The 25,469-nt window shown below is 38.8% G+C and overlaps 2 protein-coding genes and 1 pseudogene across 3 annotated transcripts; 1 reads left to right on the top strand and 2 right to left on the bottom strand.

The window, feature by feature from the left end:
• Positions 1-709: 709 nt before the first annotated feature.
• On the top strand, positions 710-5,581 carry LOC122670086 (probable protein phosphatase 2C 27). 2 transcript variants are annotated; one of them, XM_043867049.1, is made up of 5 exons: positions 710-1,171; positions 2,499-2,699; positions 3,692-3,903; positions 4,792-5,417; positions 5,455-5,581. In XM_043867049.1, the coding sequence occupies exons 1-4, from the start codon at positions 992-994 to the stop codon at positions 5,354-5,356; spliced, it is 1,158 nt and encodes a 385-aa protein (XP_043722984.1). In that variant the 5' UTR covers positions 710-991; the 3' UTR covers positions 5,357-5,417; positions 5,455-5,581. The 2 variants fall into 2 exon arrangements, with proteins under 2 accessions (XP_043722984.1, XP_043722985.1); XM_043867050.1 differs by having other exon boundaries at positions 711-1,168.
• A 3,182-nt stretch (positions 5,582-8,763) lies between these two features.
• LOC122666675 (putative glycerol-3-phosphate transporter 5) lies at positions 8,764-10,746 on the bottom strand. The gene is made up of 2 exons (XM_043862718.1): positions 9,702-10,746; positions 8,764-9,591 (listed from the first exon to the last, which is right to left on the bottom strand). Exons 1-2 carry the CDS (start codon positions 10,666-10,668, stop codon positions 9,047-9,049), a joined length of 1,512 nt encoding a protein of 503 aa, XP_043718653.1. The 5' UTR covers positions 10,669-10,746; the 3' UTR covers positions 8,764-9,046.
• A 4,412-nt stretch (positions 10,747-15,158) lies between these two features.
• LOC122670112 lies at positions 15,159-24,814 on the bottom strand (annotated as a pseudogene).
• Between the last annotated feature and the right edge of the window lie 655 nt (positions 24,815-25,469).

The following is a 25,469-nucleotide window of genomic DNA, read 5'->3' on the forward strand; positions in this document are numbered from 1 at the left end:
TGGCAGTCTGAAACCAATTAATAAATTTAGTACCTTTCACACACACAAACATTTCTGCCATGCCACCAAGTCTCACGTTTCTATTAGAATAACACGTTTTTTTTTTTTTTTGTTTTTCTTTGGGTAAAAGAGAATAACACGTTTGAGACCTTCACATCAGAAGTCTTGAAAAAAATAAATAGAGATATAATTATATTTATCTGATATTTTAATGATTTGTAATCGGTTTACTATCTGGTTTGGTTCAATCCGGTTTCAATTTTACAAATATACTTAACGAAATCAATGTGAAAAGTTTGGTTTTTTCGGTTTTTTATTAGGTTACTGTCAGTCCGATCTTTGTTTTTTTATCAGGATCAGTCATTAATTCGATTTCACTTGATTCGGTTTGATTTTGATTGCTACCAATCCATAAAACCCAACTCGGAACCAAATCGATCAGGATTCAATTTTGTTTGGTCCAGGCTGAATTGGTCGATTTTGGTTAATCTGCCCATCCTCTCCTCTGATCATGAATTGTAATAGGTTGGCGCTGGTGCAGGGGCCATGCGACCAGCAGGCAGCCGCGATCTATTACCCTTTCAGGTTTTTAGGCCACTAGTAAAGAATAAAAGTTGAGGCAAGGGGTAATTCCGTAATTATAGGTAAGCGAATGATAGAGAATTAGAGAGGAGGAAGAGGGACTCGTGACATTTTATAGCTGTAGCAGTACCGACATTTCGAAAAGATCGCATCTAAATTCTAAACACCTTCAATGGATTCCGGCCACACTTTTATTTAAACAAAAAAAATCTGAGCTTGGCATCTTCTTCGCTCTCCTCTCTTCTCTGCTTAAAAACTACTATTCCCCTTAGACGGATCGCTAGATATTCTCGGAATCTTCTCTTTCTTCTCTAAAAAATATTCTCTCTTTCTCTCTCTCATTCTTCTTTCCTTCATTGACAGTTCATTTCTATCTGTAATTTCCTAAACCCCAGATAGAGTCGAAAGCATGTGTGTGCAGCACACAGACGAATTATCAGGGGAAAGTATGGAAAACCAAGAAAAGTCTTGGCAGGGGTTCTTAAACTCCCACGTCAAGAATTGGGAACAAGATTCGCCTTCACCGAGGAGTACCAATGATCAGGTTTCTTCAGGAAATGATGCTGCCATACTCAATTCATCTCCTGTAAGTGTTTCAATTCTTTTCTGTCTGTAACCCCCCCCCCCCTTTTTTTTTTCATTTGGTCTCACATATCAAAAGAAAGAAAATGTTGATGAACAAACCATTTAGCAGATTTTGTGATTGTTCTTAATGGGTTTCGGTTCTGGGCTTCCTTATGTTCTATTTCGCCCTATTTCTCGGCTCCTCTTTCTGTCTATTTGGGATTCTTATTAAGGGTTTTGTCCTACCTTGTTGTCAGTGCGTATAGAATCATCAGTTTCATGTTCTGGTTTTGCATTGCACTGAAATTGAGTTCTCCACGTCTTTGTACTCAGTTTGGGTTTCCCTTCAATTATTTTGAACCTACTTTCAAAATGGTCTTCTTTGGTCCTTCAATTTTTCTACCCTTTTAGTTTTCACTGAGGACTTGACTTAGTGCCTCTTCTTCTCCTCTTTTATTAGCCCTTCTTTGTTCAGATCGTCGTCTCCTTTTTCTCATTGTTCAAGTCTCTTTCTGGCAGACTCTTCTCCTTTCCTTCTCATGAATGAAGTTTTCTTTTAATTTCTTAACTTTGGCAAGTTTTATGAATAATTAAGTATTAAAATAAAAAGAGACAGAACGAAAATGTTAGTAGCTAATCTGAAAGACTGTTTCTGAATATCTACACATCTGTGATGATAATTCTTATCTCCCTTGCTTTCCTTCCCCAAATTTTTATATAGAATTAATGCTCATCTGCCTCTTTTTTGTTTTTTTGTTTTTCTTGTTCTGCTTGTTCGGTATCCCCTCCCTTGATGTCTGTTATATTCAAGGAATGGAGATCTTCTTAGCTCTTTTATTTCCTTTACTTTCCTTTGTTGTATGTCTGTTTCAAATCTTATCTTCCACTCCCTTCCTTTTTTTTTAAACTAAAGTTCCCTTTCCTATCATGGGTCAGTTCTTTTGTTCTTGATGTCTGTTACATTCAAGGAATGGAGATCTTCTGACCTCTTTCATTTCCTTTACTTTCCTTTGTTGTATATCTATTTCAAATCTTATTTCCTCACTCTTCCTTTTTTTATTACTAAAGTTCCCTTTCCTATCATGGTTCAGTTCAGTTCCAAGGATATTTTCTTTTTCAGTGAAAGGTAAAGATAATTTTGAATGGGAAGGAAAAGCACTCATACAATATGGTGCATACAGCAAGCTGTAGAACAAGTCTTCCCTGTATGGTTGACTCTTATCTGAAAAAATTCAATATCAGTTTGTGAATTTCACCATTGCATTTCTCTCTCTGTCTACTCTCCTCCCCCTCTCCCCCCCCCCCCTTCTCCCTTGGGGATTCTAATTCCATCATATTTTGGGTGCTTGCAGCTCGAAAGCATTTGTGAGGACTCAGTGGTTGTAGACAGTAAACAGAACAATTCAGGGAACTTTGTTCCAGCTATTCGGTCAGGAGAATGGGCTGATATTGGAGGTCGCAACTACATGGAGGATACCCATGTGTGCATTTCTGATCTGGCTAAGAAATTTGGTTATGATGTCCTTGACAGAGAGGCTGTTTCCTTCTTTGGTGTAAGTGTCGTTAACAATGATTTTGTGCAGAAACAAATAGACAATAATAGTGTTGCATATAATTTTGTTTGGAAAAAATTTAGGATTCTTTTGCTCACTTGTTTGGGTAATGCCAGGAATATTACCTGTGTATCAATGAACAATCCAAATTCTTTTAAACACTACAGAAGAAACCAAAAATAATTAAAAGAAAGGCTAAAACAAGTAGTTTTCTTAACTGGAATGATATCTAACAAAACAAGACAGGCTAGTCTCTGATACCCGTTAAGTTGGCCTATGAATCAATAATTTGATCTCGCTTATGGATAGTTTCAATTAGCTTTCCGAGTCTTACTAAGAAGATTATCCTAGTGGGTGTCCACCTACTAAATTTAGATGTCCATTGTCTTTGAGTTACCCATAACTAACCAGAAGCCAAAATCTTAATGTCTCCTTTTGAATTGTTAAAAACAGTATTTTCTCTTTAAAGATTAGTTTGTCGAAAGAATAGAAAAATTATATAGGGATCAAGCATCCTGCAATCTCCTTTTTTGAGTTAAAGCAACTAACTACAAGAAAATTCATTGGATATACAATTGTATGAAGGCACATTTCCTCAGATTAGCTGTTGTATCTCACTCCAAAATTATCAAATTCCAGATATACTGAAATTCTTCATGCAAATAGAACTCCAATGAATCATGAGTGAGAACAATACTACATATCTCTTCCTTAAATTTTATTAATATCTTAAAATAATGGCTGTTTCTTTCTTAACATACATAATACAAGGAACTAGAATCCAGATGATACTCCCATTTAGATATAGAATTGGGATCCAAAATCCATTGCAGTTTCATTCAAAGTGAAAACTTTTAGCTCGTTCATCCATTAAACCATTATGGAAAGGGATCGAATTGAATTTGATCAAAAGATTGAAAGAACAATTTATTATTAAACATCCCATGGAATGTTAAGCATCTTGAAAGTGATTTTTTCCTGAACTCTTACAGGTATTCGATGGACATGGAGGAAAAGGTGCTGCACAATTTGTCCGTGACAATTTGCCAAGGGTCATTGTGGAGGATGCTGATTTTCCTTTGGAACTTGAAAAAGTGGTCATGAGGTCATTTATGGAGACAGATGCTGAATTTGCAAGAAAATGCTCCCTGCAGTCTGCCCTGTCTTCCGGCACAACTGCTCTGACTGCGATGATATTTGGGAGGTCAGTACTCCATTCTTCATGCTGATTCGACATTTCTTCTCACCAAATTATTTGCAAAAAATATAACCTGGTTTTCCTATGTGGACGTCATAGAAAGAATCTCATTAATAGGTACCTAGATTTACCATGTCTTAGGTCAAATGGGACTAAAATTTTGTGGACAGATTAGACAGCAAGGTTCTTGCCCACATGTCAAAGATCACGAACTACAGTGGGAGGGGCATGAATATACATAGGAAGGTAAACGGTTGTATTGAAGCTGAAATTTGACACATGGCCTTTTCAGACCATTCCCTAGGAGTCAAGTTTGCCACATCACTCTTCCACATGGAAAAACTGGGTATGGTCGTTAAGGAGATTCCATCATATGGCTATGGGAACCTTTTTCTTTCCCTCATAAAAAATATGGACCCAAGTTTTCTGCTCTGCCACCTGAGGTGGTCAGGAGCAATCGAATGTCAAAGTCTCCTCCTTCCCCCCCCCCCCCCTCTTGACAAAGTGACCTAGTTATCCAACAATCAAATTTGCCACATCACTCTTCCACATGGCAAAACTGGGTGTGCTCATTAAGGAGATTCCATTATATGCGTCATGGCTGTGAGAATCATTTGTTCCCCATAAAAATATGAACACAAGTTTTCTGCTCCGCCTGACCCAAGGTTTTCGGGAGCAATAGAATGCCAAAGTCTCCCCTCCCCCCCCCCCCCCCCCCAATTGATGAAGTGACCGAAACACCCCTCTCTTCGAATCATCACCCTTCATGTCTCTCCTCCACCGACCAAAGAAACTCTCCTAAAAATATAATAGAAAACCCAAAATAAGAACTGAGAAAGAGGGTATGCACTATATAGTTTCAATCTGCTGACCCTTAAGATTTTGTTTGGACAGATCTCTGCTTGTCGCAAATGCTGGGGATTGTCGGGCCGTGTTGTCACGAGTTGGAGTTGCCATAGAAATGTCAAGGGATCATAGACCCTGCTGTATAAAGGAAAAGAAGCGCGTTGAATCCTTGGGTGGCTTCATTGATGATGGTTATTTGAATGGGCAATTGGGTGTAACCCGGGCTCTTGGGAATTGGCACCTTGAAGGGATGAAGGAAACTAGTGAGCGAGGTGGACCATTAAGTGCTGAGCCGGAACTGAAAATGATTACATTAACCAAGGAGGATGAGTTCTTGATCATCGGCAGCGATGGAGTATGGGATGTGTTTTCAAACCAAAATGCCGTTGACTTCGTTAGGAGGAGACTTCAGGAGCACAATGATGTGAAGCTGTGCTGTAAGGAAATGGTGGAAGAGGCAATAAAGCGAGGGGCAATAGATAATCTCACAATTGTGATAGTAGGCTTCCACTCAGACCCACCTCCCCCTTGTTTGGTGCGAAAGGGTATGGTGAGGAGGAGTATATCTGCAGAAGGGCTTCACAATCTTAGATGCCTTTTAGGAGAGAACTAAATTATGAGTAGGTTACTCTCAGGAGTGTCTGTATATAATTCTTACGGGAAGTAAATTTTGGTTTTTTTTTCTTCCTTTTAGGGGGGAGGGGGATCTCTGTAACAAATTTCTTGCCAGGTGCTTATACTTTCAACTTGTATATTCTTAATTGTTAAAAAGCTGTTTTTGGATTGTTCTATGCAAGAATTCATAGGATGAAAAGGCAACTTAGGCATTCAATATTTGGATTTGATTTCTGATGAGGCAATGATTCGGAATTCCAAACCAAATACAGCGGAATCCTGAAACATTGGATTATTCTATGTAAGAATTCATAAGATGGGTTATACAACGTTTTAAAATTTATGGGGGGAGAGAGATAATAGTGTGGTGAAGTTCAATCTGGTGTTCGCTATCCATCTGTATTTGAACCCTCGTGAACTGGTGTATATCTATTATATTAATAAGGATCCGAAGAATCCAGGGCTGGACAACAGGTTCTCTTGTGATGGAATGGCTTCTGAAAAGTTCTTTCTTCAGTTTTTTCCCCAATTCTGGGCAATTTGTATACTTGGTGCTTTTCTACTCTCATTGTTATTAGGAGAAATGTTTCCTTGTTCGGCCACTATTGCTGACATCTTTCTCCCTTGTTTATCCATTCCCTCTCTTTTAGTAAAAATGGATCTTTCAACCAATTCGCAGCCTGAAAGTTGACATATAAGGAGAAAGTGACATGGACGAGATGAATATCTTCAGGAACTATATATGACAATGAAGATGAGATATGAATCCTGAAGAATTGGCCATTGGCTGTTTCACATCAACCGACTGTTTACATAGTTAGCAAAATGTATCATAGAAAAATCTGAAGTACCCTAGACTAATTTTCTAGGATTTAGTCCTGCTTCTGCTTCTGCACCTAAATTTTGAGGTTCAGCAGGCAAGTTTCCAATGGCAGACAAGCAGAGGACGGAAAATTAAAAAGTTCAGCATAGCCTAAAGCCTGTTGACTTCTGGGAGCTTTGCAATGTTTGCCGCAATGACATTGTCTGGTCGCCTTATTGAAAAGAATTAACTTGCTGGCTATGAATGCAGGCATGATTGGAAGATCTACCATAGTCTCTCCTCCAAGGCTTTTTTCATCCATTCAATATTTCAAGAATTCTGGGATGACTATGAGGCTCCACCATTATTACTGGCAGAAAAGGTGACAAGTTATGACAGCACATATAACTTTGTTATCTGCTTATCGAGGGACAGAACAGAAAAAGTAGAACTGGTACTTTCTTCTGTACCTGAGTATCTGCTTTTATTGCACCACATTTCAGTTCATGGATGTATAGTCATTTCAAGGAATCATTTTTACAAATGTACTGGAATCTTAGTGACCTGGATAATGGTTGTTGCTTGATCATCACCAATGGTGCATTCTTTTCCATGTCAGATATATTAGGAGCTTTATAGAATGCCTTTTGTTTGTTATATGCTTTGACTAATTTGGCCATCTTAATCTAATTTGGCCATCTTAATCTGTTGTTCGAATCCATATTCCTTTTTTATGGAGGAATTCAATGTTCATCAACCCAAGAAAAGGAGAAAAAAAAATTCAAATAAATTTGAATTTGAGGAGGGAGATAGACACATAAATCAATCATTATGTCATCATGATTTTTTTTTTATGTTTTTACTTTTCTTGACATCCAAACATAGAAGCTAAAACATGAAAGGGACAAACCAAGTGGAAATTTTGATTGTTACATTAGCACAAAATACAGAGGCACCATCTCTAACCCCACCTTCTTGATTGAGTAATCCATGGTATACATCAAGATAATACATTTGGCCCAGCTGGTCATAAATGTTAGGAACAAGGGGAGAGAGAGAGAGTACCAGCACTTCATACACCAAGAAACTAGAACCACACCCCTTGAACCAAAGTTTTTCACCATCAAATTTGCTAGTTAGCAACCAAATTTTAAGATGGACATCTTGATCATACTTTCCTTGTGAAGCCAATGGAGGGGGGATTCAGATGGAGAAATTCTGAATAAACAATGCATGTTGCTCACTCTACATAATGCAGAATATATGTTTCCAACAAGAAGCCCCAAAAAAAAAAAAAATTTACAACAAACTGAGTGATTTTTAATGGAACTATCTTTTTAGGGGCGATGTTCTCTGCCTGGGAGTGCACGAGGGCGCAGGCTGCATCCAGACACATGGGGCAGGATGGGGCAGCCATTTCGGTCATTCAGGGGGGTGGGGCAATCATTTCACCCCCCCGGGGTGTCTGGGTGCATCCTACGCCTCCAGTGCAGGGAACATTGTCCCATTTTTTCAAGTGGAAAGTGTGTAACCCAACTTGAACTGGTCCTAATCACTTGATGACGATTATATCACCATAAGCTGATCTTAAAAAAAATTAATGCATGACAATTATCCTCTCTAAATTTTTAAGATGATAACCAAGGAGCTAACCCAGTGATTGCTTGTGTACTACTGGTCCCAATCCCAGATAATGGAGGGTTGCGTAAGCTTTGCTGCTAGCATTCCAACTTGTAGCCAAATCCATAAAGACATGAATTGTCAAAGTCAAAGATTATGCAGGGGCATGGGGAACAGGGTGCATCTAGCAACTCCAAATAGGTGGGATAATGCCTTCTGAATGCCATTGAAACAAACAAGGACCCATCCAATCACTAGACTCTTGACAACTCTAACAGTATTAGACTATTAGTGTTCGGTGGAAGTCATCAAAATGATGACGAAGATTAACAGAGTTACAAAACAAAATAACAGAATTTTAAACCAAATGAAATGTAATAGAAGCATCATCTCACTTGTAACCATTATCAATCTACATCAGAAATAGCAGCTTCTTGAGTGTCTGGCTATTATATAAGAAAAAGGAGTTCAAGACAGGAAATTTCTCCACTGTGAATTGTTTGTTGCCAAAGGATACCTTATCTAAACATGGTTTATTGAAACAAGATATAATAAATTCCACCTAGAAGATCTTCAAGGTATACCTTATCCCATCGCACAAAAGCAAAGTAATACTTGCTTCCAGAATTGAGAAGCAACAACTAATAAGGTACAACTTACTTGAAAGAAAAAGGTTGGGGGGAAAGAAACATAAAGGTCTTTTTGATGATCATTCTCCACACTTATAGTCGAATTTAACCAAATAAAAAGTGCTCATAAACCAATGGTATGTATTTCTCGAAGAATTCAAATAGCACTAAAACTGGAGTGGGGTGATATAAGAACAATGAACCATGGGAAAAATCACCTGTGGTACAATGTTATACTGACAGACCATCCTTCAAATAGTAAGTAATTCTGTTTTCTCTTCCAAAATTGATAACTAATAAAAACTGGAAGCAAATGTGGGCACATTCAAAACAAAAAGGAAATCAAACGAAAAATTAGGAATCCCAAGGGTTAAGAATATTTTGGTATTCCTATTGCGGTCAAATAGTTATAATTACAAGAAAATCCCAAACCTAACATTGAAGCAGTAATGATTACAACATGTTACAACAGTATCTCAGACCTCCCTTAGCAAAATGGGAGAAAAATGAAGATTTTCATTTGTAATGTGGGTACTAATTTTACATGAATAACTACAGATCAAAAGATTAACTGGGTATAGAAAATGTGTAGTGCAAAAACATACATGAATGGTGCCAAGGCAAAGAGAGGTTGCTCTCACCTCACTGGCATCCTTTCCCAGAACCATTTTCCCTCGCTCAAGTTACTATTAATCTCAGCTCGTGCAAGGCGAATCAAGAATAAAATTGCAAGAAGAATGGCGACAATAAGCATAAGAAATACACTGTTCCATCCTGTCGTGGAAATATATCCAGTAAGTAAAGGACCCAAAGCTGCCCCAACTGAACCAGTGCCATCTATGATGGCTGTCACCGTAGCCAAAGCCCGGGAATTCCCTTTGATCAAGCTCTGTGTCCCCAGATCAGCAGCAACAGCTGTTGTAATAAGTGAGTATGGACCAGTCACAAGCAATCCAGATAGAAACATCAATCCAGTGGTGGAGTACATAGAGATGCTTCCATAAGTTCGGTACAAAATAAGGGCTGGGACTGAGAATATCAAGAATAGAATTGAAGTAACAGCACGAGCCTCGATCCTATCAGAAATGTATCCAGCCGAGATGCCACCGAATACCCCTCCAACATCAAATATTGTCGAAAGCATTCCAGCAGTTTCATGTGATAAATGCACTCCAGCAACATCTTCAATACAAAGATGTAAAGTGAATAACCAAATTGTTTCATCAATTAAAACCAAAACTTCCAGCAAATAAAGCAAAACTTGTAACCCGATATTTTAATTTTGAGCTTACCTGTGTGCCTTATATAGAAGGGCAACCAATACAAGAAAGTATAAGCCACGAGCTTGGAGAAAAAGAGGCAGAAAGCATACGGTGCCACACCCGGTAGCCTCCAAGCCTCCAAGAATCCAATCGCAGCTGATGAACCCGGAGACCCAGATTGAAGGAGACCCTCTTCTTCCCTTTTGAATTCCTCCGAAGCTACCACATACTCAGCTTCTGATCTCATCTCCACATCGTTTACCGGGGATTCAAACCCTGCATCTTCCGGAGTCGCGATGAGGAACAGAAAAACCACTAATCCGACAAATATAAGTAAAATTCCAGGCAATACGAAGGACCAACCCCAACCGAAAGCTAAGACTGAAGAGGCAATGACTGAACCCAACATATTCCCAACAGAAGTGTGCGAACTCCAGATCCCCATTATCAATCCTCTCTTTGATTTCCCGAACCAGTTCCCTACAACAGAGACAACGCAAGGCCAACCCGTTGACTGAAACAATCCACTGACGATCTGAACCAGCAAGAAGAACCCTAAAGTATGAATCTTCCACCAATACGCTAAACCAAAAACAACTGTAGAAATTCCACTAGCAAACATTCCGAAAGAAAGAAAAAGCCGGAGATCTATCCGATCTCCAATGTGTCCAGCGAAATACATTCCAATCGAGTAAGCAGAGAGGAAAGCGAGATCGAGCTCTCCCAACCTGTGTGGCCCATGTCTTCCATCGAACGGAGCCCATCCTGTGTTGATTGAGCTCGAATTTCTGTCTAATTCAGTGTCGCCCGATTGAACATCGGGACCAAGCACGCTCTTCACGATGCTTGGAGGCTTCCGAGAGGCATGGAAAGCTGCGTATGCGGAGAAAGTAATGAGAAGAACTAGAGTCTGATAGAAAACTATGCTTCTCTGAGAGGTTATGGTTGCAGAGAGAAGATTCAAACCGGGAGCTAGGGTTCGGGGATTAGTTTCCATTTTCGATTTGATTCTCAGTTCAATGAAGACGAAAGATCAGAATTTTCGGACTCCGATCTTCCGCCATCGTCAAAATAACGGTCAACCACCTTGTGTTGGATTCAATTCTGTTGTCTTACATCACCGTGTAAAAGTCCGTCCGGCTCGGCCGGTTTAGCCATGCACGGCCAGACCGGTACAGGCTTTAAGTGCTGCCCGAAACGCAACAGGCATAGAGTACGCTAGGAGTATCAATTCAAGGCCCGCACCGGCAGGCCAGATCGAGCCCGACCAAAAAACCGGAAAACTGGCCCGGTCTGTTTATTAAACGTGCTGTCGTGCCGAGCTCAAGCCCAGACTGAATACTGTTTGGTCGTTACCGGTGCAGAAGTCCTATTCTATGGTCGCCCCACTGAGACCAACCAAATAATAGCCCAACATGTTTAAAGCCCGCTAAGAACTTGTTTAGAGCGAGTGTACTTAGCACAACACGTTTATAGCCTGTCTAATAAATGTCTAATTAGCCCGTTTAAAGTTCATTTAGACCAGTTAATGGTAGCCCGATCAAAGACCGGTATCCGACTGACTGTTTATAAATGGGACCATACCCAATCTATGAGAACCGACTAAATGGGTCGATCACGATGCGAGATCCTAAAGCGGAAAATACCAATTAAGCCTGATTGAAACTAGCCCAGCATGACCAATTTGACACCCCTAGAGTAAGCATCTTTGAACTTAATATTTACAACCTGCAATATCCAAAGCGACTTCTCTATAGCTCCCATGGCCATCCTTGTTTTTTTATTTTGAGTAAGAAAGAGCTTTACTTGTCATGTGAGCCGCGCCATGGCCATCCTTGTTGACTTCCTTGAGTAAGCCAATTCATCTAATATCTTATTCGCCACCTATATCTTTTGCTCTCCAAAACTAAGGGTGTCAAAACTAAATCAAAACATTTATCAAAATCGAATCAAACCGTTTAAATTGAAACCAAGAAACCATTTAATAAATGGTTCTATTTTTTTTTTTTTAAATTAAGGACTATTTAGTTAGATGATTTAAACAGAATCGAACCATTTAAACCGATAATATATACATAGTAGTCAATCATAGTTAGAATAAATAATAAACAACTATAACCTTACAAATTATTAAAAACATATAAATAGTTTTAACCTTACAATTATTAAAAGAAATATTAATAATAAACATTCAATAAGTTTACATTCATTTAACTAAAAAATTAAAAAAGAAAGAAACAGTTTGAATAAAAGATTACCAAAAAAAAAAAAAAACTAATAAAACTAGGTTTCGTTAACAACAATTGTCTAGTGCAATTGGTGAGCTGACGTGGTGCGTTTCATACACATGCTCACCAAGAGATTTCGAGTTTAAGCCTCCTAGCTATTACCTTCCCCTTATCCCCCCCTTAGTAGTAATAATAATATTATGGGTAAAGCACACGTACCACCCCTGCTTTACACCCCAAATGCCAGATAGGTCCAATCCGTTAAATACTACAATTAGATACCAAAATTTTGACCATTTTACCCTTTGCTATATTTTTTTTAAATCTAAAAAGACTTAATTACCCTCATTTATTTGTTGCCCTAAATTAATTGAAAATGATCATTTTACCATTTGTTTTATTTTTATAAATGAAAAGACTTAATTGTCCTCATTTATGTATTATCCTAACATAATTTGAAAAGACTATTTTACCCCTAACTATTTGTTCCTAAAAACCCCAAAATGCCCTCATCTTCCCCAAATCATCATCTCCTTATACATACCCACCACCACCACCACCACCACCACACACCATTGGCTTTGGGTTCTAAGACAAATGCGAGGAAAAGGGCTATCATTGTTGCGGAGAAGAAATCGAGTATCGAAATGGTCGGTGAAGATGGAGTATCGGAAGCCAGCGACGGGGATGAGAAGTTTTCTGGTGGGAAGGATCTCAGCCATTCGATTAGGGGTGAGACGGTTCTTGAGAGACCCAAAGATTTGTTGCAGGCGAATCACTCAAACAGCAATGGAAAATATAAACCTAATTAGGGCTTTACTCTTTCTGATGGTCGGTCCCTCGACGGCGAGTGAGCATACGACCAATACCCATGAAAGCCTTCGAAACAGCGAGCTGAAGTTCTGCAAGTGAGAAGCAAAGGTAGAACTTCCCTGTTTGCTGGTCTGTGTTGGAAATTGCAGAACTAAAGCAGCCAGTCATTCTCAAAAAATACAATTAGGTTTATATTAATCTGATCATTAATTCCAGTTGGGTTTCAGGTAAAACCAATTGGGTTTCCACAAATTTCTGATTTTCTATAAATAAAAAAAAACGTGATATTGATCTGTTCTTCCGGAGGAAATGGAGAAGAAAGAACCAAGAACGGACAAATAATGCAACAGAGAATCCATTTTTCTCTTCCTCTATTGGATTATTGACTCTATTACAAGCTGCTCAAACTACCAACTGTGTTCCATCGCCATTTATTTCTTTTTGTCAGGATTCCTCTCATATCTGATGAAATACTTTCATCTGGGCTACTGAATGATCCAGTTGTTTTTTGCAATCTTCTACTTCTAGTTCAATTTTTTCTGCCGAGTTTCCTGGGCAGAGTGCAAGACTGTGAATGGGTTGCACCAAGTGATAGATACCAATAAGGAAGAAGAAGAATAAGAAGTGGGGTGGGTTGTGCTCCAGCAGGGTTGGCGGCGGAAGAAGAAGAAGAAGATGATCGTGGTGGGTATATAAAAGAAGATGATGATTTGGGGACGATGAGGGTATTTTGCGGTTTTTAGGAACAAATATTTATGGGTAAAATAGTCTTTTCAAATTAGGTTAGGGTAATACATAAATGAGGGCAATTAGGTCTTTTCATGTATAAAAATAAAACAAAGGGTAAAATGATCATTTTCAATTAGTTTAGGGCAACAAATAAGTGAAAGACATTAAGTCTTTTCAGACTTAAGAAAATGGAGCAAAGGGTAAAATGGTCAAAATTTTGGCATCTAACGGTGGTATTTAACGGATTGGACTTATCTGGCATTTGGAGTGTAAAGTAGAAGTGGTACGTGGAATATTGAGCCGTTTACGAGGGTACAAGGAATATTAGGTGTATTATAAGGGCGATACGTGTATTTTATTCTAATATTATATAAGCTCCCTTTCCCTTCGAAAAAAACCAGGTTTTATTTTTTTTGAAACCGTTTATAGTTTGGTTTTGATTTCAACCCCTAAGCATGCATGTTGAATCGATTCACATCATACCGTTTAACATCGTTATCTAAAACCGTTGGCTTACTACAAGTGTTGCAAGATGCTTCCGCTTTCGGCGCCAACATGTTCCTTGTAATACTATAACACATTGAAATTGAGATATTTTTTTTTTGGGTAGAAATTGAAATTGAGATTTCAAAAGGATCATAGAGGCTCATACAACATTAGATGTGAGCATTTAATGGTAAAGATTTTTAGAAAGAACAGTCATGACCATTCCTTAAAAATGAAATGGAAGAATCGATTAGAGCTGCCACGTCTCCAACTTGTTTCAATCTTTCAAATATTTCAATTTCATTTGCCTCTTTAGTAGAATTGTTTCCTTCTCTAATTTGATCGTAAAAATTTGGGGAGCCTTGTGCTATACAACCTTCTCTTAAGTATTTATATGTATTGTAAAAGTTTTTTCTAGATTAATAAGAATCAAGTTTTACCATATGGAAGGGTGATAAGGTAATTTTGACTGTGTGAATATTTAAATAAGAAAATTAGATTGATCACATTTTAAATTTCAAGCAAAAATTCAAATATGGGAAAAACAATGTTAACCCAATCGTGTGGTTAACATGGTTCTTGTGCCTAAACACAAATCAATGCCTTTATATGTAAAAATTTTTACCGTTTGATGCATTTTAAAATGGAATGAAATTATACCGCAACCAATTAAATCTCTCTTATTCCTCTTAAATTAAAGGATTTCTTTGCCAGCTCCACCAACTAATGAACCCTTCTATATGTTTTCACAATTGTGCTTGAATCCAAATACCAATGAAGGTAGGTAGGATGCTTAGTTGCCTCTAGCAGGATAAGCGCATTGATATTCTTTTTCTCTTGTTGGGGGAATAAGAATTTACAAATTTCATCATTCAAAGAAGATAAGGAAAGAACAATCCTATTATCTCTCATCAGTGTCTACCATATTCCATGGTCTAATTAAATTAAATATCGTTGTAACTGTCTAAATGGTTATTATAACATATAAGATCTGTATTCCATCAGATTAAAATAGCTACAAAAAGCCGCCAAGGCACCAATAAAACACAGAAATATTTCAGAAAAAATAGACCAAACATGTTTATCTTCTACTCCAGTTCCCAGGAGCAGTAAAACCCTGTACAAATATATTATTTCAGAAATTCTTTTTTTATTATTATTATTAAATCTCAAGGAGATTTGAACAAATGACCTCTCAAGAAATAGCTATATATTCAATAACTCTGTACAAATATATTATTATTGAGTTGAGCATTTACAATTTGAAACCCTTTTAAATTGAGAATCTGCTGAAAGAAAAGAAAAAAAATGCTACTTGAGCACTTATTTCTCTGGGTCTTTCACCCTTTATTTTCATGAGAGAGAGAGATATTTTTTCTGAATGACCCAATTGAATTCTCAATTGGTAGTTGAGTCTGGTATTGAGCCCATCCATGCCGGTGGTAGCATTCCAGTTTGCTCATGCACTGTTTTAAATAAGGGTGGCAACATCTTGTAAACCCCGGCCACCTCCTTCATGGCTGAGCTACTACTGTTCCCAGCTCCACCCTCACCCATCTCAGTACTGCCACTGCTCCCATTGCTCCAAATGCTGATTTTGGGTTGTAACCCTTTCAGGCCCTCTGCATTAATCTTTGCAATCTCCTGAAACATTCCACCATTGATCATCAAGTAGTCTCTTAGTGCACCGTAGTTACCTCCCAAGGCTTCAAGTAGGGTGCGCAGATAGATCCCTTGTGCCTGTGCAAGCGCCACAAGCCCTTCAGCCTCCTTATTCTTTGCGTACAATTCCGCATCTGCAACTTGTTGACGGGCATAAAAGCTTGCTTCTGCCATTGCTTTCTGTGCCTCTGCTTCCTTCTCCTTCTCATACAATACTGCTTCCGCCGCTTTCTGTTTCATATAGAGCTCCCAATTCGCCTCTTGCACCTTGTGTTATTAAGATAAAAGATTCAAATTAATTATGGTTTCTGTAATCCTCTGTACCAGGGATGCACATCTATGAACCCAATTATTGTAATTTCTCAAATACCCAAAGTTTTTCTATGTAAGTTCAAGATTCCTCCAATAATAGAGAATTGCTTACCTTTGTCTCGTAATCAACACTAGCTTTACTGAGTAACTCGGCCTTGAGCTTCTCCGTGCGAGTCAACGCGTTCATCCGCTCGACATCCCTCTGCAACTCGGCTTCTCGAATGGCCACCGCCTTGGCTGCCTCGACCTCTGCCAACTGTGATTGCCGAGCCCACCCAGCCTTCTTGGTTGCCAATTCAGCGTTGGCTTCAGCCAAGTCGGCATCCTTCTTATTCTCAAAAATCTTGACCTCTGTTTTCACCTTAATCTCTTCTTTCTTACCATCTCCTTGCCTCTGCGTCGAAATGATCTTCGTCTCTGCATCGATTTTCGCCGCATTCTGTAAAGTCTGCCCTTCACGGAGCTTCGCACCGACCTCTCCCTTCATCGTGGCCTCTGCAACATCAACTTTAGCCTGATTTGCAGCCCCCATCTGGGTCTTCTGGCCAAGATACGAGAAATACTCGTGACCCGGCACATCCACCAGCTGCTTAACATTAGCATTGTAAATCAAGAGCCCAAACTGATTGAGTTCGAGCTGGACCTTCTCGAATACTTCCTGTTTGAACTCTTTAGTGCCTCTGAAGACCTCTTCCATGGTCATTGAGGCCGCAAGAACTCGAGTCTCTCCCTCAATGACGCCTTGGACAAGCTCCTTGACGTGGTTGGAGAGCTTGTCGTGGGGGGAGATGAGCTTGGCGTACTTGAGGAGACTGAGCTCATCATCCACACGAGGGCCGATGGTGAAGACTGCAGGGAGGATGAAAGGGAGCTTCTCTGCGCTCATGGCTTGGACTTCGAAGGTGTAGTTCACAGGGGAGACGTCGAATCGGACGCAGGACTGACCAGGGAGGACCCATGACTTCTTTGCTAGTTTTATATCCTCAATTCCGACGCCGGTGATCGCTAGATACTCCGACGCAGTTGCTACCCTAAACATTATTGCTTCTGATGCTTCTGATTTATCTTCTAAACAGACAAAGAGAGAGAGAGAGAGAGAGAGAGAGAGAGAATTACAGTGTTTTGTGGTTTGCAGAGGGACTCAGGGCTTTATGGTTCGGCTAAACCGCTAAAGCCTTTTATAATTTATAGCGAGGAGTGATGCAGAATAGCGCGTGAATATAATTTAGTAGCTTACACGACTTAAATTTTTATTATTTTTTTGGGTTGAAGAGAATTTTTCAAAGATGCATGAAGAATCCATGCATATAAAGTAAAGGGGCAAAACTGTAGTGCACGCCAAGAAGAAGGCCCTCCTAGCCATCTCGAGATTTCCATAAAAACCAGCAGATGAAGGTGCATAGAGTTATTGTTTCTTGATATCGGTATTTGTTATAGCAAATACCAACAAAATCACGAAAAGAAACAAAAACAAAGCAAAAAGAACATAGAGATATAACGTGGTTCACACACCAGTATGGTGTGTTACATCTATGGGTGAAGACAAAGATGATTTACTATGCAAATTGAAGAAAAATATTACAATGGAACTCTTAAGAACACCCAAATCGGTGCTGCTGCTCTATCTCAGAAACCCTAGAACGAAAACCCCAAATCTTACTCTCTCCTTACAATAAAGTGGGTAAGGAACATAAATACTCCTCCATCGGATCCGGGTCGATCCATCGGATCGGATCGAACCGTACCCCATGTGAACCCCATCTCGGACAGTGTGTTCGAGCAGGGGGTAGGATAGTCATTTTTGCCTCCTCTGTTAGATGTACTTGAGGTCAAGTACGAACAGTGTAATTGAGCGGATAAAGATCCCCTCCCTTGATCATTGCTATGGTTTGAGGAATTAGTATTAGATCGCATGTATCGCTATTGCTAGCCACTGATGCTGATGCCATGCCAACATCATATCGGACTAGGGGTAAAACATTTATAATTAAAAAAAAAAAACCAATTTTTTTTCAGGAAAATCAGTGGTAAGATTGTCCAAACTGGCCAATCTGTGTCGATCCATATCTATTTTGAAGATGACCGATACCCAAGCAAATACTTTGCACTAAAACCATGACTGCGCCCGAAGGAAAACTCGATTGATTGTAATTAAAATATCTGCCACATGAGAAATTGGATAGAACTGAAATTTTTAAAAACATGTAGGACCCATGGATCCATAGTTACATGTCAACTTTCGGCCACTGGTCAAATAGTAAAATAAAACTTGAAAAATATAGAGAAAAAACAAAATGAAACGTGTACAACAAGAATTGGACAAATTGAAATACAAAGGAAGTATGCAAATGCACGGAAGGGTGTATAATTGAATTTTAAGCCTTTTAAGATATGGTCAATCTAAATTATTATCTACGTATCTACACAGTCAACGGACTTTTCTCTATTATCTTTTTTTATGTTTTTTTCATTCTTTATTTCTTTGGTTTGAGAGAGAATTGATGAATGCATAACCCCTTAATGTTGCCCCAAGGTCCGTCCTCACTCCATTATGCAACCAACTCTCCCTCTCAAAAAAAAAAAAAAAAGGGATTTGAATTTAGGATGAATCTTTAATTTTCAAAAATATTTCCACCAACGTAAAGGAGAACCAGTTACTTCCATCCTATTATCAATTTTAAACATTTTTGTGAGACAGGTAACAACCCCTTAATAATTTCAGGTAACCTAATAAAGAAAGAGCATACACCCATTGATTATTTCCTAAATCCGGAGGAAAACTAACCTTGCAGACAACACTCACATAATTAATAGATATAACACTATGTAGAAAGGGGAGGTTCCACACATTATTAGATATAAAATCATTTTGCGGGAACTTCATTGAAAGTTTCTAGGTGAGTACTATTAATTTGGAGATAACAAGGTATTATTTGATTGGTCAATATTCACAATTTAGGAATATTAATTAGAGCTTACATGACCTTAATTAAATCTGAATAATTTTGAGGCTACTTGGTGAAAATTTTGGTAGACACCCTGTATTATAAATGGAAAAACACACTATACAAAATTATACATGGGGGAGAACTTTTTCTAATCTAGAAGGTTTAGTTATAGGGAAATTTTTGGCGACACCCCCTCCGATGGATCGTGAAATTAAGGGTCATTATATCAATTTTGGTCCAAAAACTAACGGGGTTAACTGAATTAAATGCAAATGACTAAACTACCCTTTACCTACTAACATCTTTTAGGCCATTGGATGAAATGGAAGGCATCCCAACCATTCAATCAATCTACAAGTGTATCTCCCTTCCTTTGCCGCCACTGCTGGTCTCTCTCTCTCTCAACCTACCCACCCTTGTGCCCACCTGCTACAAGCCTGCAACTGAGCGGAGAACAGGCTTTGGCAACCGCCACCATCCCCCACTTCTTCCCCTCGCTTGTTAGAACATAGCCTGCAATCGATCTCTGCCGAAACCTTTTGATCCCAATAATATTGACATCCCACAACCACAAGTCCCCCTCCGATGAAGGAATGCTTGGAGAATGGTGGAACAACGATTTGATCATGGACGGAACACCCGAGACAGAGCTGATGCCGGAGGTCAATCGTAAAAGCGATGATAAAGTTCTTGAAAAGAACACTTACAGTGCCTTCATAGGAACTGGATTGGAGGAGTATTTGCTGGAGAGAGGGATAAAGGAGGTTATAATCACAGGGGTTATGACGAATTTGTGCTGTGAAACGACGGTGAGGGAGGCGTTTGTGAGAGTGATTAGGGTTTTCTTTTCGATGGATGCGATGGCTACTTCGGCAAGGGAGTTGCATGTGGCTACGCTTAAGAAAATGGCTTATGGGTTTGCTTATTTGGTTGATTGTAAGAGGCTTAAGGAGGGTTTCTCTAAAAAGTGATGAGTGATTGAGGTAAATAAGGTCTTGGTGTGGCTCTTTGGGGGGTGAGAGTTGCAGAGAGAGAGAGATTTGAGCATATCTGTGAACTGTAATCTGTGTTGTATTTAAGGTGAAAGAGGTGTTTATACTTCATAGTTACAAATTTCTATGTTTTACACCCTCTCTTTCTCTCTCGATGTGTCTTACCTTGTTTCTGTTAGTTTATTTCATTACTATCTTTGCTGCAGATCTTCTTCTTTTTCATTCTATTTTTTATGTGTTAATTTTGTGGTCGTATTTTTTCTTGGGTTTACTTGGTTATGAATATGGTGGAAGATGCGGGACAAAGAATTAAACTGAACTGTCAAATGTCAGTTTCGCCGGTGGTTGCAGATCAATCCCACATCTGAAATTCCAGTGGCTCTGCTTTCTTCCGCGATCCACTGCCATTGTAACCGCAATCTACCACCAAGAGCTCTGAGAGGGTTAGGGTTTTTCTGAGTTAACATCCTTTAGAGCATGGTGGGGTGGGAGAGACTGAAGAGGGTGGTGGTGGGGTTGCAGGGGAGCAAGAGGAGGGCTGGAGAGGGGTACCGGCGGCGGCGGCGGCAAGGCAATGTATTGCATCGGAATATACAGCAGAAGGAGAAGAAGAAGGCAAGAAAATGAATAAAAAAATAAAGGTATTGAATAAAAACAAGGGTAAAATTGTCTTTAAAAAAAAACTAACATGTTGACATCACTAATTAATCGTTAAAAGACTTTTTCCGTTAGTTTTTGGGCCAAAATTGATATATTGGCCTTTAGTGGGATGGCATTAATTCCACGGTCCATCAGAGTGGGTGTTACCGAAAATTTCCCTCAGTTATAACACAAATATATAAAATTGACCTAACTTTTTTTTTTTTTTTTTTTTTGGGTAAATCAAAAAACCAAAAAAAAGAGGTTGACATGTGGGGAATTTCATTGGTAACTTCTACAAAGTCTACGACAACAAGGTATCAATCGGTCATATTGACGACATAATTAGAATATTAATTAGTAACTTACAAGACTTTGAATTTAATTATTCTAAGGCTTATTCGTAAAGAAAAATTAATAGAAGTTAATGTGTATTATAAATGCAAATATATTATATATATGGAGAAGCTTTTCCGGTCTATCAAGACTAGAGGTAACACAAAAATCTGTCACGTAAGAAATATATTGGATCCACCTGAAATTTTATGAACAAGTAGATAGATCCCAAGGTTCACTGTGTATACGTCAACTTTCAGCCAAAACAGGGTTGGTAAAGTAATAAAATAATACTTGAAAAATATAAAGAAAAAATCAAAATCTTCGAAATGAAAAATACAATAGGACATATGCAAAATGAACAAAAGTGTATATGGTTGAATTTAGGCCTAAAATTTAAGATGTAATCAATTTAGATTATTATCTAGACATTCACACGGTCAAAATTGTCTTGTCACCCTTCCATGTAGTAAAACTTAAGTAATTCTTACTAGTATAGAAAAATTTTTACGATACATATAAATACTTAAGAGAAGGTGGTTAGCACAAATAGGAAGGACAAGGCCCCAAAATTGATATGATAAAATTAGAGAAGGAATCACTTGTGCTAAAGAGGCAAAGACGATTGAAATTATTTTTGAGACGTGGAAGCTGTAATGGTAAAGGCTGTTCTTCTTAAATATCTTAATTCAGTTGATTGAGATATTAAATTTAAAATAATTCAATTGCTCTAAAATTTGACATATTGCTAATGCTGATCATGATCTCATTATTCAATTAATATAGAAATAGGGCCATATCAGAATCCATGTGGCAAAAGAATAGTGGGCATTTGAGAATGGGCTCGATCCAACCACGAACATTTAGAAAACAATTTCCCTTTCTTTAAATTTGGAAAAATCGATGCTTTATTTTTATGATTTGATTTGAGCACAAGAAGTACTTGAAGAGCAGAATTAGCAAAGACTGTTTTATCGTGAAGGCAGATTACTGATTTAATTAACTAGCCTTACAAATAAATTCATTTTTTCCGTTATAATCACATACATATTTCTTCTGACTTTAAACATTCTCATAGTTTCTTTTGTTGTTAGTAGGTTTTGATGCCACCCATCCTTACCCCCACTAGGTGAAATGATACCAGAACACCAAATTTCTTCTGTATCAAGAATCATTATAAGGGTATTGATTACTGTCTGGTTAAAAAGAGAAATATCATCAGGGATACAATAACGTATTGGACTAGCTAGAATACGCCTGCTCTTTGGGAATTCTTCAAGTTTTAAAAGATTGTACCAAACTACTTTTCAAAGAGAATATCTTTCCATCTAGAGGGTATACTCGTCTATGATCAGTATTGATCCATTTATTGTGGTCATTTCAATTCTATTAAATTATTTAGTAATAATTTTTAGCTATCTTCTTGAAATGATACCACAACACCAAATCTCTTATTCTGATTTCTTTGCCGGATGCACCCACTAATGAACCCTTCCATATTTTTTCACAACTGTGATTGGATCCAAATATACTAAAGGTTGGATTCTTAGTTGCCTCTAGCAGAATAATCATAATTGATTTTCTTTTTTTTTTCTTATTGGGGGAATAAAAATCTACTTTCATTATTAAAAGAAGATAAGATATAGGTTACAGTGGTCCAATTCTACTCATAGGGGGATAGGAAATGACGACTTAACCCCCTGCCCGAACAGGATAAGACAGGAAAAAAATTCGATATCTTCCACTTATCTCTCACTGTCTACCACAGATGGTCTAATTAACTATCATTGTAACTGCATGACTAAATGGTTGTTATATCATATCGAAATTGAAGTAACATTAGTTACAAAAAGCCGCCAAGGAACAAATAAAACACAGAAATATTTCAGAGAGGAAAAAACATAGACCAAAACATGAGAAATAGCCATATATAATAACCCTGTAGTTCTAGTATAAATGTATTATTGACTTGAGCTTTTACAAATAGAAATCCTTTAAAATTGAGAATCTGCAGAAAGAAAAAAGAGGTGCAACATGATCGAGCACTTATTTCTCTGGATGTTTCATCCTTAGTTTACATGAATATGAGAGAGAGAGATCTTCTCTTGAGTGACCCAATTGAATATATTCTCAATTGGTAGTTGAGTCTGGTATTGAGCCCATCCATGCCGGTGGTAGCATTCCAGTTTGCTCATGCACTGTTTTAAATAAGGGTGGCAACATCTTGTAAACCCCGGCCACCTCCTTCATGGCTGAGCTACTACTGTTCCCAGCTCCACCCTCACCCATCTCAGTACTGCCACTGCTCCCATTGCTCCAAATGCTGATTTTGGGTTGTAACCCTTTCAGGCCCTCTGCATTAATCTTTGCAATCTCCTGAAACATTCCACCATTGATCATCAAGTAGTCTCTTAGTGCACCGTAGTTACCTCCCAAGGCTTCAAGTAGGGTGCGCAGATAGATCCCTTGTGCCTGTGCAAGCGCCACAAGCCCTTCAGCCTCCTTATTCTTTGCGTACAATTCCGCATCTGCAACTTGTTGACGGGCATAAAAGCTTGCTTCTGCCATTGCTTTCTGTGCCTCTGCTTCCTTCTCCTTCTCATACAATACTGCTTCCGCCGCTTTCTGTTTCTTATAGAGCTCCCAATTCGCCTCTTGCACCTTGTGTTATTAAGATAAAAGATTCAAATTAATTATGGTTTATGTAATCCTCTGTACCAGGGATGTAAATCTATGAACCCAATTATTGTAATTTCTCAAATACCCAAGTTTTTCTAAGTTCAAGATCCCTCCTAATACTAACACCAAAACCTTAGCAGATCTGTTGGGTAGCTTAATTATATTTTGAATATGAGAGCAGATACATGTGGGGATCCAGATAGATCTCATTCTTAAAAGCTAACCATGAAGAAAAGAAAAGTTAATTTCCGAATTCCTTATAAGCCTTGGGATGTGAATTCACATCATATGATTTGTGATTATTGGTTTGGCATGGAATTCCAAAAATTAATTAAAGGTTTCTTACCTTTGTCTCGAAATCAACACTGGCTTTACTGAGTAACTCGGCCTTGAGCTTCTCCGTGCGAGTCAACGCGTTCATCCGCTCGACATCCCTCTGCAACTCGGCTTCTCGAATGGCCACCGCCTTGGCTGCCTCGACCTCTGCCAACTGCGATTGCTGAGCCCATCCAGCCTTCTTGGTTGCCAATTCAGCGTTGGCTTCAGCCACCTCGGCATCCTTCTTATTCTCAAAAATCTTGACCTCTGTTTTCACCTTAATCTCTTCCTTTTTCCCTTCTCCTTGCCTCTGAGTCGAAATGATCTTCGTCTCTGCATCGATTTTCGCAGCGTTCTGTAAAGTCTGCCCATCACGGAGCTTCGCACCGACCTCTCCCTTCATCCTGGCCTCTGCAACATCAACTTTAGCTTGATTTGCAGCCTCCATCTGGGTCTTCTGGCCAAGATACGAGAAGTACTCGTGACCCGGCACATCCACCAGCTGCTTAACATTAGCATTGTAAATCAAGAGTCCAAACTGATTGAGTTCGAGCTGGACCTTCTCGAATACTTCCTGTTTGAACTCTTTGGTGCCTCTGAAGACCTCTTCCATGGTCATGGAGGCAGCAAGAACTCGAGTCTCTCCCTCGATGATACCTTGGACGAGCTCCTTGACGTGGTGGGAGAGCTTGTCATGGGGAGAGATGAGCTTGGCGTACTTTAGGAGACTGAAGTAATCATCGACACGAGGGCCGATGGTGAAGACTGCAGGAAGGATGAAAGGGAGCTTCTCTGCGCTCATGGCTTGGACTTCGAAGGTGTAGTTCACAGGGGAGACGTCGAATTTGCTGCAGGATTGACCAGGGAGGATCCATGCCTTCTTTGCGAGCTTTATGTCCTTAATTCCGACTCCGGTGATCACAAGATACTCCGACGCACTTGCTACCCTGTATATCATTGCTTCTGCTTTGTCTTCTAAACAGAGAAACAGAACAGAGCGAACAGAGCGCCTTATGGGTTGGACAAATGAGGACAAAACCTCTAAAGCTTTCCATAATTTATAGTGAGGATTGAGGATAGAAGTCGAATTGCGCGTGGACTTCCGAATTTTGCCTGCTATACATTAATTATTTATTCGTAAAAGATTCTGTGCACAATAGAGCACCGTGGAAGGGGATAATAGGATTTACCCAAAAAATAAAGAAAAAAAAAGAAGGGGATAATAGTTGATCGAAATGACCAAACCCCCTATTTAACTTACCGTAATCTGAATTTGGATCCCCTCCTTTCAAGGTAACCACCCAAATCCATCTCACACCATCCATGGGATAGGGGGGAAGGATCAAACTCTCGTAATCTGCCCTCTTATTGCCATACATGAAAATCGCCCCTTATGTACTACTGAAGCAAGAGGTTATTTTTTGGTTGTATAGTGTCTACACCAATGTGGGTCTAATGAGAGTGTCACAAGGGGATTTACTCAAATGAGAATTTTTATTTCATTGGAGTTCAATGGTAAATTCATATGGGCATAAGTACCCAACTGATTAACATTCTTTTAGCTTATTATCATACTAATTTTATAATTTATATGTGGCCTTGTCAGGTAATTTCATTGGTACTTCAGGATGAGTATTGTTGAAAAATCTCAAATAA

This window comes from Telopea speciosissima, chromosome 7 (assembly GCF_018873765.1).
Source record: "Telopea speciosissima isolate NSW1024214 ecotype Mountain lineage chromosome 7, Tspe_v1, whole genome shotgun sequence".
NCBI lineage: Eukaryota > Viridiplantae > Streptophyta > Magnoliopsida > Proteales > Proteaceae > Telopea > Telopea speciosissima.